Source organism: Aquarana catesbeiana, linkage group LG05 (assembly GCF_042186555.1).
Source record: "Aquarana catesbeiana isolate 2022-GZ linkage group LG05, ASM4218655v1, whole genome shotgun sequence".
Lineage (NCBI taxonomy): Eukaryota > Metazoa > Chordata > Amphibia > Anura > Ranidae > Aquarana > Aquarana catesbeiana.
In genome coordinates this window covers 581,347,939-581,364,684 of record NC_133328.1, presented here as the reverse complement: position 1 = coordinate 581,364,684, position 16,746 = coordinate 581,347,939, and the positions used below count along the sequence as shown (strand labels likewise).

The window sequence follows — 16,746 nt, the reverse complement described above, 5'->3', positions numbered from 1 at the left end:
TATATATATATAACATTTTTTTTCAATCTGGAAACAGGAAAAAAGAGTTCTGGGGAAAATTTGGGGGGTGGAGGTGTAAAGGGAAATAGGGTCTCCATGGGGAAGAACAGTCTGCAGCTTGTGAGGGCTTAGTTCGCCAACTGGATAATGGAAAAGAGTAATTTTTTTTTAATAGTAGCCCATTGATATTAGATTATGGTTTATTTTCTGCAGGACTAGGTGGAAAGCAAGCAGCTCTTAGGTGGAACATTGGTCCCTCAGCTTAGAAAACCTTTTGTGACCTCCATTTATTTTTCCCTGACATAAGTAGCACTGGTAGTATCTGAAATTCAAGGTTCAGATTTAGGAAATGCTTGGCAGTGTTCAAAAGACTTAATCAGTCACATCCTGATTCCTTCCCCAACCACCTTCTAAAGTCTGATGGCAGCCTGAAACCTTTACATACAGTATTTCGGTCAATGCATTATAACTAAAAAGACCCCAAAAAAGATTCTTCATTTTATTTATAAAAGGAAGTTTGTGATTCCATTTTATTAGTAAACTTGGCAGATATTAATCGTAAGTCAACCCAAAAAAATATATATATATCCAGCTGCCACCTTAATTGTGACATTTTGGGAAAGGACTGAGCCGCAATCTACAGACTGCAAGTCTCAAAATATGCTAATCCTCATAACTGAATATCCAAGCTGGTGTCCACACAAAACCAAAGCATCAGTTTTGTGTAAAGTTGACCTTTACAATGAAACTGTCTTGGTTTCTTTCTCAGGCAGAATGCATTTTACCCAAATTTTCCTATATCCGACAATGGTTTGAAGCATTCTGGTGTTGCCCTTATATTTATGCACATGTGCCTGAGCCAAAATTGGTACATCTATGAAAAGGTCATGTTGGTGATTACAGTCCCAATAAAATATTTTCTGTACTTAATTTCTCCTCATTTAGTGGAAGTTTAATCACCAGAAGCCTGGCAGAGATTGTGAAGAAAGATGACTTTGTGCTGGATTCCGAATACCTGATCACACTTCTGGTGGTCGTCCCCAAGTAAGTGCAAGAGATTTTATAGCTGACATGTAGGTGGAGGGCCAGGGTGGGCACATTTATTTCCATAGGGAGGTAGAAGGGCTGAAAGGGAAGAAATTATCCTTAGGTTGCTGGTATGTTGACACACAAGAGTCTGGATGGAGAAGATCAGAGGACCTAGTTTGGCAATATTGGTGTCTTTTAATACATAAAGGAATGATTTGCATGCCTTTCACACCATCCCAAAATGAGGAATAAACCCTTTATTTTTGGAATTTGTGATACGAGACATGTAGTCTGTACTATGCTTACACTTTCTACGTGGAGGATTTTTTGGATCATTAACTCGCTGCTATATATATATATATATATATATATATATATATATATATATATATATATATATATATATATATATATATATATACTGTGTGTGTATGTATATATGTATGTGTACATCTCAAAAAATTAGAATATCATCAAAAAGTAAATTTATTTCAGTAATTCAATTAAAAAAAAGTAAACACGTATATTATATATAGTCCATGATGATTTGGGGAGCCATGTCATCTGCTGGTGTTGGTCTACTGTGTTTTATCAAGTCAAAAGTCAGCGCAGCCCTCTAGCAGGAAATTCTAAATTCTAGAGCACTTCATGCTTCCTTCTGCTGACCAGCTTTATGGAGATGCTGATTTCATTTTCCAGCAGCTCTTGGCACCTGCCCACACTGCCCAAAAGTACCAATACCTGGTTTAATGATCATGGTATCCCTGTGCTTGATTGGACAGCAAACTCACCTGAACTAAACCCCATAGAGAATCTATGGGGTATTGTCAAAAGGAAGGTGAGAGACACCAGACCCAACAATGCAGATGAGCTGAAGGCCGCTATCAAAGCATCCTGGGCTTCCATAACACCTCAGCACTGCCACAGGCTGATCGCCTCCATACCACACCGCATTGATGCATTAATTCATGCAAAAGGAGCCCCGACCAAGTATTGAGTGCATATTATACTGTACATGGAAATACTTTTCAGTAAGCCAACTTTTCTGTATTAAAAATCCTTTTTTTTTTATTGGTCTTAATATTCTAATTTTCTGAGATACTGAATGTTGGGTTTTCACTAACTGTAAGCCATAATCATCAAAACTAAAATAAATGCTTGAAATATATCTCTGTGTGTAATGCATCTATATAAAATGAAATATATTTTTTGATATTTTAATTGTTTGAGATGCACCTGTATATACAGTTGTGCTAATAAGTTTACATACCCTGGCAGAATTTGATTTTTTGACCATTTTTCAGAGAATATGAATGATAACACACAAACATTTATTTCACTTATGGTTAGTGTTTGGCTGAAGCCATTTATTATCAATCAACTGTGTTTACTTTTTTAAAAGCACAAGGAGAACAGAAGCAACCCAAATGACCCTGATCAAAAGTTTACATACCCTGGTGATTTGGGCCTGATAACATGCACACAAGTTGACACAAAGAGGTTTGAATGGCTATTAAAGGTAACCACCCTCACCTGTGATCTGTTTGCTTGTAATTAGTATGTGTGTGTAAAAGGTCAATGCGTTTCTGGACTCCTGACAGACCCTTGCATCTTTCATCCAGTGCTGCACTGACGTTTCTGGATTCTGAGTCACGGGGAAAGCAAAAGAATTGTCAAAGGATCTGCGGGAAAAGGTAGTTGAATTGTATAAAACAGGAAAGGGGTATAAAAAGATATCCAAGGAATTGAGAATGCCAATCAGCAGTGTTCAAACTCTAATCAAGAAGTGGAAAATGAGGGGTTCTGTTGAAACCAAACCACGGTCAGGTAGACCAACTACTATTTTAATCACAACTGCCAGGAAAATTGTTCGGGATGCAAAGAAAAACCCACAAATAACTTCAGGTGAAATACAGGACTCTCTGAAAACATGTGGTGTGGCTGTTTCAAGATGAACAATAAGGAGGCACTTGAAGAAAGATGGGCTGCATGGTCGAGTCGCCAGAAAAAAGCCATTACTACGCAAATGCCACAAAGTATCCCACAATATGCCAAACAGCACAGAGACAAGCCTCAAACCTTCTGGCACAATGTCATTTGGAGTGCTGAGACCAAAATTGAGCTTTTTGGCCACAACCATAAACACTACATTTGGAGAGGAGTCAGCAAGGCCTATGATGAAAAGTACACCATTCCTACTGTGAAACACAGAGGTGGATCGCTGATGTTTTGGGGATGTGTGAGCTACAAAGGCACAGGAAATTTGGTCAAAATTGATGGCAAGATGAATGAAGTATCTTATCAAAAAATACTGGAGGAACATTTGCATTCATCAGCTAGGAAGTTACACATGGGATGTACTTGGACATTCCAACATGACAATGATCCAAAACAAAAGGCCAAGTCAACCTGTCATTGGCTACAGCAGAATAAAGTGAAGGTTCTGGAGTGGCAATCCCAGTCTATTGACCTCAATATCATTGAGTCACTCTGGGGAGATCTCAAACGTGCAGGTCATGCAAGACAGCCCAAGAATTTGCAGGTACTGGAGGCTTTTTGCCAAGAGGAATGGGCAGCTTTACCATCTGAGAAGATAAAGAGCCTCATCCACAAATACCACAAAAGACTTCAAGCTGTCATTGATGTTAAAGGTGGCAATACATGGTATTAAGAACTGGGGTATGTAAACTTTCAATCCGGGTCATTTGGGTAGTTTCTGTTATGATTTAACCACTTCAGCCCTGGAAGGATTTACCGCCTTCCTGACCAGAGCACTTTTTACAATTTGGCACTGCGTCGCTTTAACCGCTAATTGCGCGGTCATGCAATGCTGTACCCAAACGAAATTTGCGTCCTTTTCTTCCCACAAATAGAGCTTTCTTTTGATGGTATTTGATCACCTCTGCCGTTTTTTATTTTTTGCGCTATACACGGAAAAAGACCGAAAATTTTGAAAAAAAATGATATTTTCTACTTTTTGTTCTAAAAAAAATCCAATAAACTCAATTTTAGTCATACGTTTAGGCCAAAATGTATTCGGCCACATGTCTTTGGTAAAAAAAATGTCAATAAGTGTATATTTATTGGTTTGCGCAAAAGTTATAGCGCCTACAAACTAGGGTACATTTTCTGGAATTTACACAGCCTTTAATTTATGACTGCCTATGTCGTTTCTTGAGGTGCTAAAATGGCAGGGCAGTACAAAACCCCCACAAATGACCCCATTTTGGAAAGTAGACACCCCAAGGAAATTGCTGAGAGGCATTGAATTGAAGTGATTGAATAATGACAAAAAAAAAAATTACAAAAAGTTGTCACTAAATGATATATTGCTCACACAGGCCATGGGCATATGTGGAATTGCACCCCAAAATACATTTAGCTGCTTCTCCTGAGTATGGGGATACCACATGTGTGGGACTTTTTGGGAGCCTAGCCTCGTACGGGGCCCCGAAAACCAATCACTGCCTTCAGGATTTCTAAGGGCGTACATTTTTGATTTTACTCCTCACTACCTATCACAGTTTTGAAGGCCATAAAATGCCCAGATGGCATAAAACCCCCCCAAATGACCCCATTTTGGAAAGTAGACACCCCAAGCTATTTGCTTTGAGGCATGTTGAGTCCATGGAATGTTTTATATTTTGACACAAGTTGCGGGAAAGTGACAATTTTTTTTTTTGCACAAAGTTGTCACTAAATGATATATTGCTCACACAGGCCATGGGCATATGTGGAATTGCACCCCAAAATACATTTAGCTACTTCTCCTGAGTACGGGGATACCACATGTGTGGGACTTTTTGGGAGCCTAGCCGCGTACGGGGCCCCGAAAACCAAGCACCGCCTTCAGGATTTCTAAGGGTGTAAATTTTTGATTTCACTCTTCACTGCCTATCACAGTTTCGGAGGCCATGGAATGCCCAGGTGGCACAAACCCCCCCCCCCAAATGACCCCATTTTGGAAAGTAGACACCCCAAGCTATTTGCTGAGAGGCATGGTGAGTATTTTGCAGCTCTCATTTGTTTTTGAAAATAAAGAAAGACGAGAAAAAACATTTTTTTTTCTTTTTTCAATTTTCAAAACTTTGTGACAAAAAGTGAGGTCTGCAAAATACTCGCTATACCACTCAGCATATAGCTTGGGGTGTCTACTTTCCAAAATGGGGTCATTTTGGGGGTTTTTTTGCCACCTGGGCATTCCATGGCCTCCGAAACTGTGATGGGCAGTGAAGAGTGAAATCAAAAATTTACGGCCTTAGAAAGCCTGAAGGCGGTGCTTGGTTTTCGGGGTCCCGTACGCGGCTAGGCTCCCAAAAAGTCTCACACATGTGGTATCCTCATACTCAGGAGAAGCAACAGAATGTATTTTGGGGTGTAATTTCACATATTCCCATGGCATGTTTGAGCAATATATCATTTAGTGACAACTTTGTGCAAAAAAAAAAAAATGTGTCTTTTTCCCGCAACTTGTGTCACAATATAAAATATTCCATGGACTCGACATGCCTCTCAGCAAATAGCTTGGGGTGTCTACTTTCCAAAATGGGGTCATTTGGGGGGGTTTTGAACTGTCCTGGCATTTTATTCACAACATTTAGAAGCTTATGTCACACATCACCCACTCTTCTAACCACTTGAAGACAAAGCCCTTTCTGACACTTTTTGATTACATAAAAAAATAAATTTTTTTTGCAAGAAAATTACTTTGAACCCCCACACATTATATATTTTTTTTTAAGCAAATGTCCTACAGATTAAAATGGTGGGTGTTTAATTTTTTTTTTTCACACAGTATTTGCGCAGCGATTTTTCAAACGCATTTTTTGGGGAAAAAACACACTTTTTTAAATTTTAATGCACTAAAACACATTATATTGCCCAAATGTTTGATGAAATGAAAAAGATGATCTTAGGCCGAGTACATGGATACCAAACATGACATGCTTTAAAATTGCGCACAAACGTGCAGTGGCGACAAACTAAATACATTTTTAAAAGCCTTTAAAAGCCTTTACAGGTTACCACTTTAGATTTACAGAGGAGGTCTACTGCTAAAATGATTGCCCTCGATCTGACCTTCGCGGTGATACCTCACATGCATGGTGCAATTGCTGTTTACATTTGACGCCAGACCGACGCTTGCGTTCGCCTTAGCGCGAGAGCAGGGGGGACAGGGGTGCTTTTTTTTTTTTTGTTTTTTTTTTCTTTATTATTTTTTTTTTTTATCTTATTTTTAAACTGTTCCTTTCATTTTTTTTTTTAATCATTTTTATTGTTATCTCAGGGAATGTAAATATCCCCTATCATAGCAATAGGTAGTGACAGGTACTCTTTTTTGAAAAGATTGGGGTCTATTAGACCCGAGATTTCTCCTCTGCCCTCAAAGCATCTGACCACACCAAGATCGGTGTGATAAAATGCTTTCCCAATTTCCCAATGGCGCTGTTTACATCCGGCGAAGTCTAAGTCATAAAATGCTCGTAGCTTCCGGTTTCTTAGGCCATAGAGATGTTTGGAGCCACTCTGGTCTCTGATCAGCTCTATGGTCAGCTGGCTGAATCACCGGCTGCATTTTCAGGTTCCCTGTTGAGACAGGAGAGCCAGAGAAAAACACGGAAGACGTTGGGGGGGGGGGGGGGCATTCCCTCCCACTGCTTGTAAAAGCAATCTAGAGGCTAATTAGCCGCTTGGATTGCTTTTACATGAAAGCCGACTGCTGGCTGAAAAGAACGATACCAAGATGATACCTAAACCTGCAAGCATCATTCTGGTATAACCATTTAAAGTCGTGAATGGCGTACCTGAAGACAAAAAAATGGTTAACAATAAAGCACAGTAAACGGTAAAGTATAAAAAATTGCATACCTGAAAAGCAAACATGATAAAACATAATAACAATAAAACATTGCAGAATAGAATACAGTAAAAAAGAGCAGAACAATAGATGAGAATAGAGAGAGAGAGAACAATAAAGCGACAACTATTTTTTTTTTTTTTTATATTTTTGTATGTGTTTTTTTTTTTTTTTACACTTTTTTTTTGTAACTGTAACTTTTATAACTGTAACCGATTCCAGGTTCGGGTCTCTCAAAATGCGATGGCATCTTGGGAGACCCTGTGAAAGTGTGCCTAGTCTGTGGAATGCTGTACCCTACGCTAATACTCAACTAGTGCATGGTAGCGTTCAAAACATTCACCAATGCAAAGACCAGGATTGTCAGGACAGGAGGGACAATAATAGCGGGTGTCACGCCTATATCCGCACTTGCTGCAGACATGACATCTTTTTTGGGGGGGTTCGTTGGGTAGGGGTACTCGGGAGGACATAAAGAAAATGCCTCTCATGCAGCTGACTGCATTTGGTTGGGGATGTGAATGGGGGAAGTACGGGCGCTGCAGAAGTGGTGGGTTCCCAATTAGGATTGGCGAATGCAGCAGGAAGGGCATTATGGGCACGACGGGCCTGTGTTTGTCTTCTTGGTGGCAGCGGGACACTACTTGTGCTTGCCACCTCACCAGCTTGAACTGCACTTATGGGACTCGCCACGTCACCAAGTGTTACTGCAGTGCGGGTTTGACTACGACCGGGGTGTACTAGGCCGCTGGTGCTTGCCAGTTCACCAAAACGCTACCAAAAAAACTGTTAGCGATCTCAGGGATCAGGCCTGGCTCTGCGAACGCTGCAGTTATGCGTTTAGTGCTTTGTAAGTGACGGTGATCGATCGATACTGCACTTGGGTGGGCTGGGCCGCGCCGGGCGGAGGGGCAAAACGCAGGTGCTAGCAGGTATCTGGGCTGATCCCGCTAACACTGCGTTTGTGGGAACCCTAAACTGCTGGGGACGCTAGTAAAGATCTGATCGGATCAGATATTGATCCGTCCAGATACTATACCACTAAGGGAGGTGTACGGTGTGTGCGTGGGTGTTAGCGGTACTGGCGCTAACCTGACGCTGCCTGGGGCTGGTGCTTGCCAGTTCACCAAAACGCTACCAAGAAAACTGTTAGTGATCGCAGGGATCAGGCCTGACTCTGTGAACGCTGCAGTTATGCGTTTAGTGTTTTGTAAGTGACAGTGATCGATCGATACTGCACTTGGGTGGGCTGGGCCGGGGAAGGGGAAAAATGCAGGTGCTAGCGGGTATCTGGGCTGATCCCGCTAACACTGCGTTTTTGGGAACCCTAAACTGCTGGGGACGCTAGTATAGATCTGATCGGATCAGATATTGATCTGTACAGATACTATACCACTAAGGGAGGCGTATGCTGCGTGCGTGGATGTTAGCGGTACTGGCGCTAATCTGACGCTGCCTGGGGCGACGCATATCACCGCCGGGCGATCAGGGGGCCAAACCTTTATTCGGTAATAAACGGCGGGTGCCCTGACACTATAAAAAATAAACAAACTAACCAGCGTCACCCGTAACGGTTATACGGTGATCAGGGGTGAAGGGGTTAACTAGGGGGCAATCAAGGGGTTAAAACATTTATTAGGTAGTATATGGGGGTCCCTGTCGCTATAAAATGCTGACGGCGAACCTCAATATTTACCTCCCTAACTAGCGTCACCAGCGACACTAATACAGCGATCAGAAAAATGATCGCTTACTGACACTGGTGACAGGGGGTGATCAAGGGGTTAAAACTTTATTAGGGGGGGGATAGGGGGGTACCCTAGACCTACAGGGGGCTAATACTAACTGTCCTACCACTTCTAACTGTCACAAACTGACACCATGAGGGGTCGGGGGTGTTTTATGAGCCTGGCATGTTCTACTGTGTGTGTGTTTTGTGCACTCACATGTCATCTCTCCTCGGCGCCGGAACGGAAACTGCCGAGCCGAGGAGAGATGACATTACATCCTCTGCCTGTGTGAAACTACACACAGGCAGGGGAGGATTCCGATTGGCTGGGAGCGATCGCGAGGGGGGGCCACGATCGGATGGTCTCCCCCTCGCCTCTCAACGCTCCCAGTCAAATGCCGACCGCCGCTGGCACCGGGGGGGGGGGGTCCGATAGGACCCCCCGCCCGCGGGAGGCAGATCACGTATGGGTACGTGATTCTGCCTGCCCGTGCCATTCTGCCGCAGTATATCTGCGTTAGGCGGTCGGCAAGTGGTTAAAAAAGAGTAAACACAGTTGATTGATAATAAATGGCTTCAGCCAAACACTAACCATGAGTGAATGAAATGTTTTTGTGTTACCATTCATATTCTCTGAAAAATGGCCAAGAAATCATAACTTCTGCCAGGGTATGTAAACTTATGAGCACAACTGTATTTCTAGGCAGTATCTGTACCACACACAAGCAGTTCTAAATGTACAGTGGGCACAAAAGAATGATTTGCATATCTCAACCCTCTGTCCTTTTAAAACTTCAACGTTCAAATTTTTTTTCTTTTTATTTTGCGAACAGCTTTAGCCACATAACTTACCTGTAATGAAGTGTGTCCTGCAAACTGCTCCTTGCTACAGAAATGTTCCCTCCAGCAATGCCCGGTCCTCTTCACAGCGCTGAACTTCTAGTGCTGATGGGTTAACTGCCTCGGGTCCAACATTGAAGGAGTCCCAACAGCTGTCCTCTCCTTCATTCACAACATTCCTTGTGGTGTTTTCACAGAATCCAATTTCTTCTTTGAATGGGGGAGAGGATCCTGTCATTCATCTGCCTCTCCTCCAATCAGAGAGTAATTTTCTTTATTCGGTCAATAGTGTTGCAAATAGAAGAGAGAGCTGTTGGGACTCTTTCAGAATTAGACCCGAGGCAGGTAACCCATGCAGCATCAGAAGTTGAGCACTTTGAAGAGAACCTGTATCATTTAGTAAACAGCGTTTTGGGTCTTTTTAGCCCACCTCACCATAACATGTCTGGTTATATAATTACATAATACTTTTTAAATAAAGTCCACCAGTCTAACAAAAGAAATAAAGCCATGTTACTATCCGGCAGAGGGACCGCACTGCTGGACTGTCATAGTTCAGTGAGTTCCTCTGAGGCGGATTTCTCTGCTTCTTTAACATGAACCTTTCAATCCCCTGAGTATAAAAACATAGTGGTATTCTCCTATTCCTTTCTGTCAGCTTTTTTTTTTTTTTTAAAGTACACCTCCTTTTCTCAAAAGGTTCAGCCTAAGCACACTGAACATTAATATGCAAGAATCAACTACTATGCCCTTATCTCCATTTCTAAACACTTCCCCAGGCACTGATGTATGCTGACAGCAGTGGCACATAGTGCTGAGATGTCTGGTATGTGGGTAACGATTGACAGCCTGACTTCACCTTCTATACTCTGTACAAGAGGCAGGATGGCCGTGCCTAATGCAGAATTACTTGGTCTTGGTGACAGGGTTTCCAAGTTCCCCCTTTGAAAACAAATCACTATGCAGTCCAGAGTACCCAGTACATCACAAAATACTGTTCACCTTCTAAAACTGTAGCTTTGTTTTGAATGTAGGTAGTGGTGCACTGAAATGAAAATTCTGGACCGAAATCGAAAATTCAAGATGCACTTAGCCAAAAACAGAAACCAACATGGAGTTTTTTAAATGTTTTTTATTGTGGCTGGCGTTTTTTGCATTGCAGTCAATGGGACGCAATTTTGCTTTTGAAGTCAATGAATGTGAGTTTGCATTGAAATCAATGGATTGCGATTTTGCATTGACGTCAGTGGGGGGGTATTTTTGCATTGAGGTTTTTAGGGGGCGTTTTTGCTTTAAGGTCACTAAGGAGTTGTTTTTGCTTTGAGGTCAGTAGGGGACATATTTGCATTGAGGTCAATAGGACGCAGCATGCCATTATCGGCACCTTTTTCCCGCCGGTGACCTTTTTTTTTGCCCGATAATTTTCAGAGGCCGATATATTGGTGCAACCCTACTTGTAGGTCTTTTACAGCATTTCACAGCATATCAGAAAAATTCCCATTTCCTGCGATTCTGTGTCTTGCCAGCAAGGGTATAATACATTCTAGTGGTTGTAAAGGCTCAAGGCTTTTTACCTTCATGCATTCTATGCATGAAGGTAAAAAACCTTCTGTGTGCAGCAGCAGCCCCCCAATACCTACCTGAGCTCCATCTCGAATCAGCGATGTATAAGAGAGCCCAGCTATCCCAGTTATCTCCCTCCTCATTGGCAGAAACAGCAGTGGGCGCCATCGGCTCCCGCTACTGTCAATCACAGCCAGTGAGGAGAGAGTCGGGGACGGGGCCGAGCTGCGGCTGTGTGTGAATGGACACACAGCAGTGGCTCAGGAGCGAGCCTGCTTGGGTGCCCCCATAGCAAACTGCTTGCTGTGGGGGCACTTGACAGGAGGGAGGGGACAGGGCCTCTGGTGAGGGACTCGAGAAGAGGAGGATCTGGGCTGCTCTGTGCAAAACCATTACACAGAGCAGGTAAGTATAACATGTTTGTTATTTAAAAAGAAATATATATCACTTTACAATCACTTTAAGCCAATCCTTGGCTCCATATCATACACTGGGCCAGCACACCTGGGAACGAGTGTTCATCCTTATTAGAAATAAGTGCATGCACAGTGTGTGCTCTCACTGCAGCAGCATACCCAATATTAGGCAGTGCACAGGATCACTGGCAATAGGCGTTTTTCAGACATATTGTGGGATGGCATTAAAACAAAGCTACAATTTTAGAAGCTAAACCGTATTTTGTATCCTTAAGTTGCACAATGATGATTTTTTTTTCAACGGGTGAACCTAACTTTTAACTCCCACTCTTCTCTCCTTGGCTAATTTTTTCTTAATCTCTTGCCACCCACTCTCCACTCACAACGCATATGTGTGGCGGAAAAGATGATGAGCTTTAATGCTCACATGCCGCACATAATATGTCCATGGGTGGCAGAGCTTTGTGTGCTGAGAGTGCGCTCCCAGCAAAGTGACTGACCTGTCAAAGATAGCTCTTGGCCTGGATTAATGATCAGGAGCTGGCCGGACAGGCTCCCTATAATTTGACCATGGCAACAACTAATCACAGCGGTCATGTGGCCAGGCTTCCTGATCCTTCCTGCTCGCCGGGTGTACAGACCATGATAAAGGGATGCCAGGGAGGGATTAATGTACACACTAATATATTTATCACTTTGCTCTTATGTCAGGTAATATCAGTTATCACTGAATCAATAGGCTCATAGCAAAAAGGTAAACATTGCTCCATTGGGGTTCATTAGGGGTATACAGGTGCCAGAGCTCAACTGATTATCATGATCAAAGGGCAGCTGTAAATTGATCAGAACCTGGCTCACATCACTACCCCTATACAGGCCAAAGATGTGTTGTGTGATGGCCCTGCAATGTGTATGAATTATGTTTTCCAGACTTAGTTACACTGACTGGGTTAAGCAGTATGAAACTTTAGCTGAGATGGTCGTCCCTCGTTCCAGCAGGTGAGTGAAATATATATTCATTAATAAAGCCCCTTTCACTCTAATGTACAGTGGGGAAAATAATTATTTGATCCCCTGCAGATTTTGTAAGTTTGCCCACTTGCTAATAAATAAATGGTGGAGAATTTTTATCATAGGTGTATTTTAAATGATAGAGACAGAATATCAACTAAAATCCAGAAAAAATACACAACTCAAATGTTAAAAATTGAGTTGCAGTTCAGTGAGAAAAATAAGCATTTGATCCCCAAGAAAAACATGACTTAGTACTTGGTGGAGAAGCCCTTGTTGGCAAGCACAGGTAAGACATTTCTTGTAGTTGGTTACCAGGTTTTCACACATCTCAGGAGGGATTTTGGTCCACTCTTCTTTACAGATCTTCTCTAATTCCTTAATGTTTCTTGGCTGTCATTTGGCAACTTGAAGTTTCAGCTACCTACCAGGTCTAGAGATGGACTAGGCCACTCCATGACCTTAATGTGCTTCTTTTTGAGCCACTCCTTTGTTACCTTGGTGGTATGCTTTTGGATCATTGTCATGCTGAAAGACCCATCCATGACCCATCTTCAGTGTTCTGGCTGAGGGAAGAAGGTTCTCAAGATTTTACAATTCATGGCCCCGTCCATTGGACCCTCAATGCGGCAAAAGCGGCCTGTACCTTTTAGCAGAGAAACAGCCCCAAAAGCATCATGTTTCCACCTCTGTGCTTGACTGTAGGGATGGTGTTCTTAGGGTCAAAGTCAGCATTTTACTTCCTCCAAACACGGCGAGTCGAGTTAATGCCAAAGAGCTCCATTTTTTGGTCTCATCTGATCACAGCACTTTCTCGAATACCTTCTCTGAATCATTTAGATGTTCATTGGCATGATTGTACATGTGCCTTCTTGAGGAGGGGAACTTGCTGTGTTTGGAGGAAGAAAAATTCTGACTATGACCCTAACAACATCATCCCTACAGTCAAGCACGGAAGTGGAAACCTTATGCTTTGGGGCTATTTCTCTGCTAAATGTACAGACCGACTTTGCTGCATTGAGGGGCCAATGAACAGGGCTATGTATTGTAAAATCTGGGATGAGAACCTTCTTCTTTCAGCCAGAACACTGAAGATGGGTCTTTCAGCATGACAATGACCCAAAACATACCGCCAAGGCAACAAAGGAGTGGCTCAAGAAAAAGCACAATAAGGTCATGGAGTGGCCTAGCCAGTCTGCAGACCGTAATCCTATAGAAAATTTATGGACGGAGCTGAAACTTCGAGTTGCCAAGCGACAGCCAAGAAACCTTAAGGATTTAGAGAAGATCTGTAAAAAAGAGTGGACCAAAATCCCTCCTGAGTTGTGTGCAAACCTGATCACTAACTACAAGAAACATCTTACCTCTGTGCTTGCCAACAAAGGTTTCTCCACCAAGTACTAAGTCATGTTTTGCTTGGAGATCAAATACTTATTTTACTCACTGAACTGCAACTCAATTCTTAACATTTGTATCATGTGTTATTTTTGGGTGATATTCTGTCTGTCTCATTGAAAATACAACTATGATAAAAATTATAGACCCTTAATTTCTTTGTAAGTGAGCAAATTTACAGAATCTGCAGGGGATCAAATAATTTTCCCCACTGTAGTTTGGTTTGGCTTAATGCGGGTTAGCTGCTCTTTCCCATTGAGTTCTATTATGTCCCGCTGAATGTGCACTAAAAGTCCTTAATTCAGGAATGCGCAGCTAACCCACACCAGATCCGCAGGTACGTAAAAAAAAATGGAAATAATCAAATTTCTTCATAACTTTAGGCCAATTTGTATTCTGTTACATGTTTTGTTTTAAAAAAAAAAATCCCAATAAGTGACCTTAATACAGTGATCAGTGCTAAAAAATATGCACTATCGCTGTACTAATGACACTGGCAGGAAAGGGATTAACAGGGCCGATCAAAGGGTTAAATGTGTGCCTAGGTTGTGCTTACTCACTGGGGGGTAGGTGCTTTGCCTAGGGGAAGACAAAGATCTGTGTTACTGCTTGGCATAAACACCATCAGTGCCTTCCCTTTTGACAGAACGACAATCTGCCTTGTTTATGTAGCCATGGTGTTAGCGCTACTGACAAACAATCCACCAAATCACCCCACTGCCAGACTTTCATGCATCTTTTCTAGAGACAATGAACAGTCTTTTGCAAGCTTGAACAGACAATGAACAGTCTTTTGCAAGCTTTATTTTTGTTGTTTTATTGGGGGGTACAACTTGGATAGGGATATGGGATTCCCATATAATTAATCATTGCCATCATATTTACATGTTTCAGTACACTTTGCACAAAGTTAGAGCCTGAAGATTGAATGTGCATGTTTGACTAAGTAGAAATCTTCTCCTGCAGCTCCCTGCAGACTGTTGCTCCCTCTGCATCTCCATGCAGACTACTGTCTCTAAGAATTCCCCATCCGACACCATGTGAGGGACAGAAACATCACTTTTGACCGTGTAAAAGTAATGGTCTTAGATCTCTTCACCTCCTGCCCAAAACTTGTTTCCTCCTGCACAACTTGTAATTACATTTAAGGTATTACACATCCTTCTCTAATGGGTATGAAGAACTCACTCTGAATAAGTCCCTCTACTGGCTCTGGTGACTCGCTGCTACATGGCCTGAGGCCTGCAGAACCTCTCCCCGGAGGCCTAGTAGGTTAAAGTCTATGTTCTAGGAAATGGACTACTGCTCCCAGCCAGTCCAACTTGCAAACCATGTGCCAGCCGACCACACTGATTTTACACAACTCCCCACAATCTCTTCTCTGATCCAGGACTCTTCACCATCCACCGTGTGTATGATAAAGACTCTGCTAGTGACCGTGTAGAAGCAGAGTTCCCTTCCAGAATCCCTGGCACCTCCAGCCATCCACTGTGGTAACACTCTCACCGACCTTCCAGCCCTGAGTCCTTGATGAGGAACTTGTCCGGACCATGCGTTCCCGACAGCTTCTCCTGCCCCTCTGCTCCAGGAGTTCCCTGCCACCGACTGTCTGGTGACAGAGACATTGCCAATCACCGTGTAGAGGCAATGTTCCCTCACAGTTCTCCCCAGGCCTCCTCCTGCAATCGCTGCAGCCCCCCCAGATGGGGGTGTACTCCTGGGGCTGTCTAGCACTCCATTCCTCAAGTCACCCAATCGACTACTCCTCCTCAGCAGCATGTGACCTCAGCCTATATAGGAGGCCCGCCCCCCGCCAACGCCAGTTAGGGATTGGTCAGGGTTCCCACATGTGCTGCCTGCCACTCCAGCTCTAGTCCCAGCCTCCTCTTCCAGAACATTCTCCCTGGAAGCAGGGGAGGCGCCTCAGAACTGGAGCACAGGTGGTCATACCCACTGTTAATCTGACCACTCTCAGCAGTAAATGTACAGTGGGCGGTCCGCAACTGGTTAAGGCTCCATGCACACTACTGCACACTACTGTTTTTATAAGCGCAAAGAAATGCTGGCAAAAAAACGCTGGATGAAAAATGCTCATAATACCTTTCTTGTGTACATAAAAAAAAAAAAAAAAGCTTAGCATTTAGGAGCAGTCATGCAGTCAGCGGTTTTTTTTTTTCGGCTGAAAAAACTCTCCAAAAAACTCTACAAAAACAATTTTTTTTTTCTGCTCCTAGACGCTGAAGCTCAAAAAACTCTTAATGGCCTAAAGTAGTGTACATGGACACATAGCTTCCAGGAGAAGAATAAGATGCTAATAGCTTCTAGAAGCTTAAAAAAAAAAACGCTAGTATGCATGGAGCTTAAAGCGCAACTTCAGGCAGATACAGAAAACACTAATGCTCATATTATTTAAAATATACATTATTTTTTTTCAACATCTAGAAATGTAACTGAATCTTTCATTATATTGGCCTCATGTAATCCTTTGCACAACACCACCTACACTGGTAAAGAGAGAGATGGCAGTCTGAGCCTTTCAGTTTTGCACGCTGCACCTTTAATTATAATATATATATATATATATATATATATATATATATATATATATATATATATATATATATAGCAGCGCTCAGTGTGAATAATCAGTGCACATGTGTGTGACTAACAACCAACTATAAAGTGATGAAAATAAATATAGAAAACAACTAGTTAGTCCATATTCATGTGAATGCCCTCCTTAGTGGGTATCATGTAAATATCTAACACCGTGGGATGGTGGGTGTATAAGTGGGCAGGAGGTTAATCTGATGTAAACCACAGGGATGATGTCTCAGACTCCATAGGTGTCATGTAAATATCTGAGATGGTATTCCGATGATCACTATCCACAGCAGAGTAAAGGA

General features: G+C 42.5%; 1 protein-coding gene across 1 annotated transcript in view; it reads left to right on the top strand.

Annotated features, from left to right (window-relative positions):
• Nucleotides 1-16,746, top strand: part of LOC141146076 (V-type proton ATPase subunit C 1-like) — a 107,716-nt gene that overhangs the window by 15,470 nt on the left and 75,500 nt on the right. Inside the window, exons 3-4 of the mRNA XM_073632835.1 lie at nt 946-1,044; nt 12,365-12,433. Coding sequence (XP_073488936.1) covers nt 946-1,044; nt 12,365-12,433 — 168 coding nt within the window. The remainder of the gene's footprint in view (nt 1-945; nt 1,045-12,364; nt 12,434-16,746) is intronic.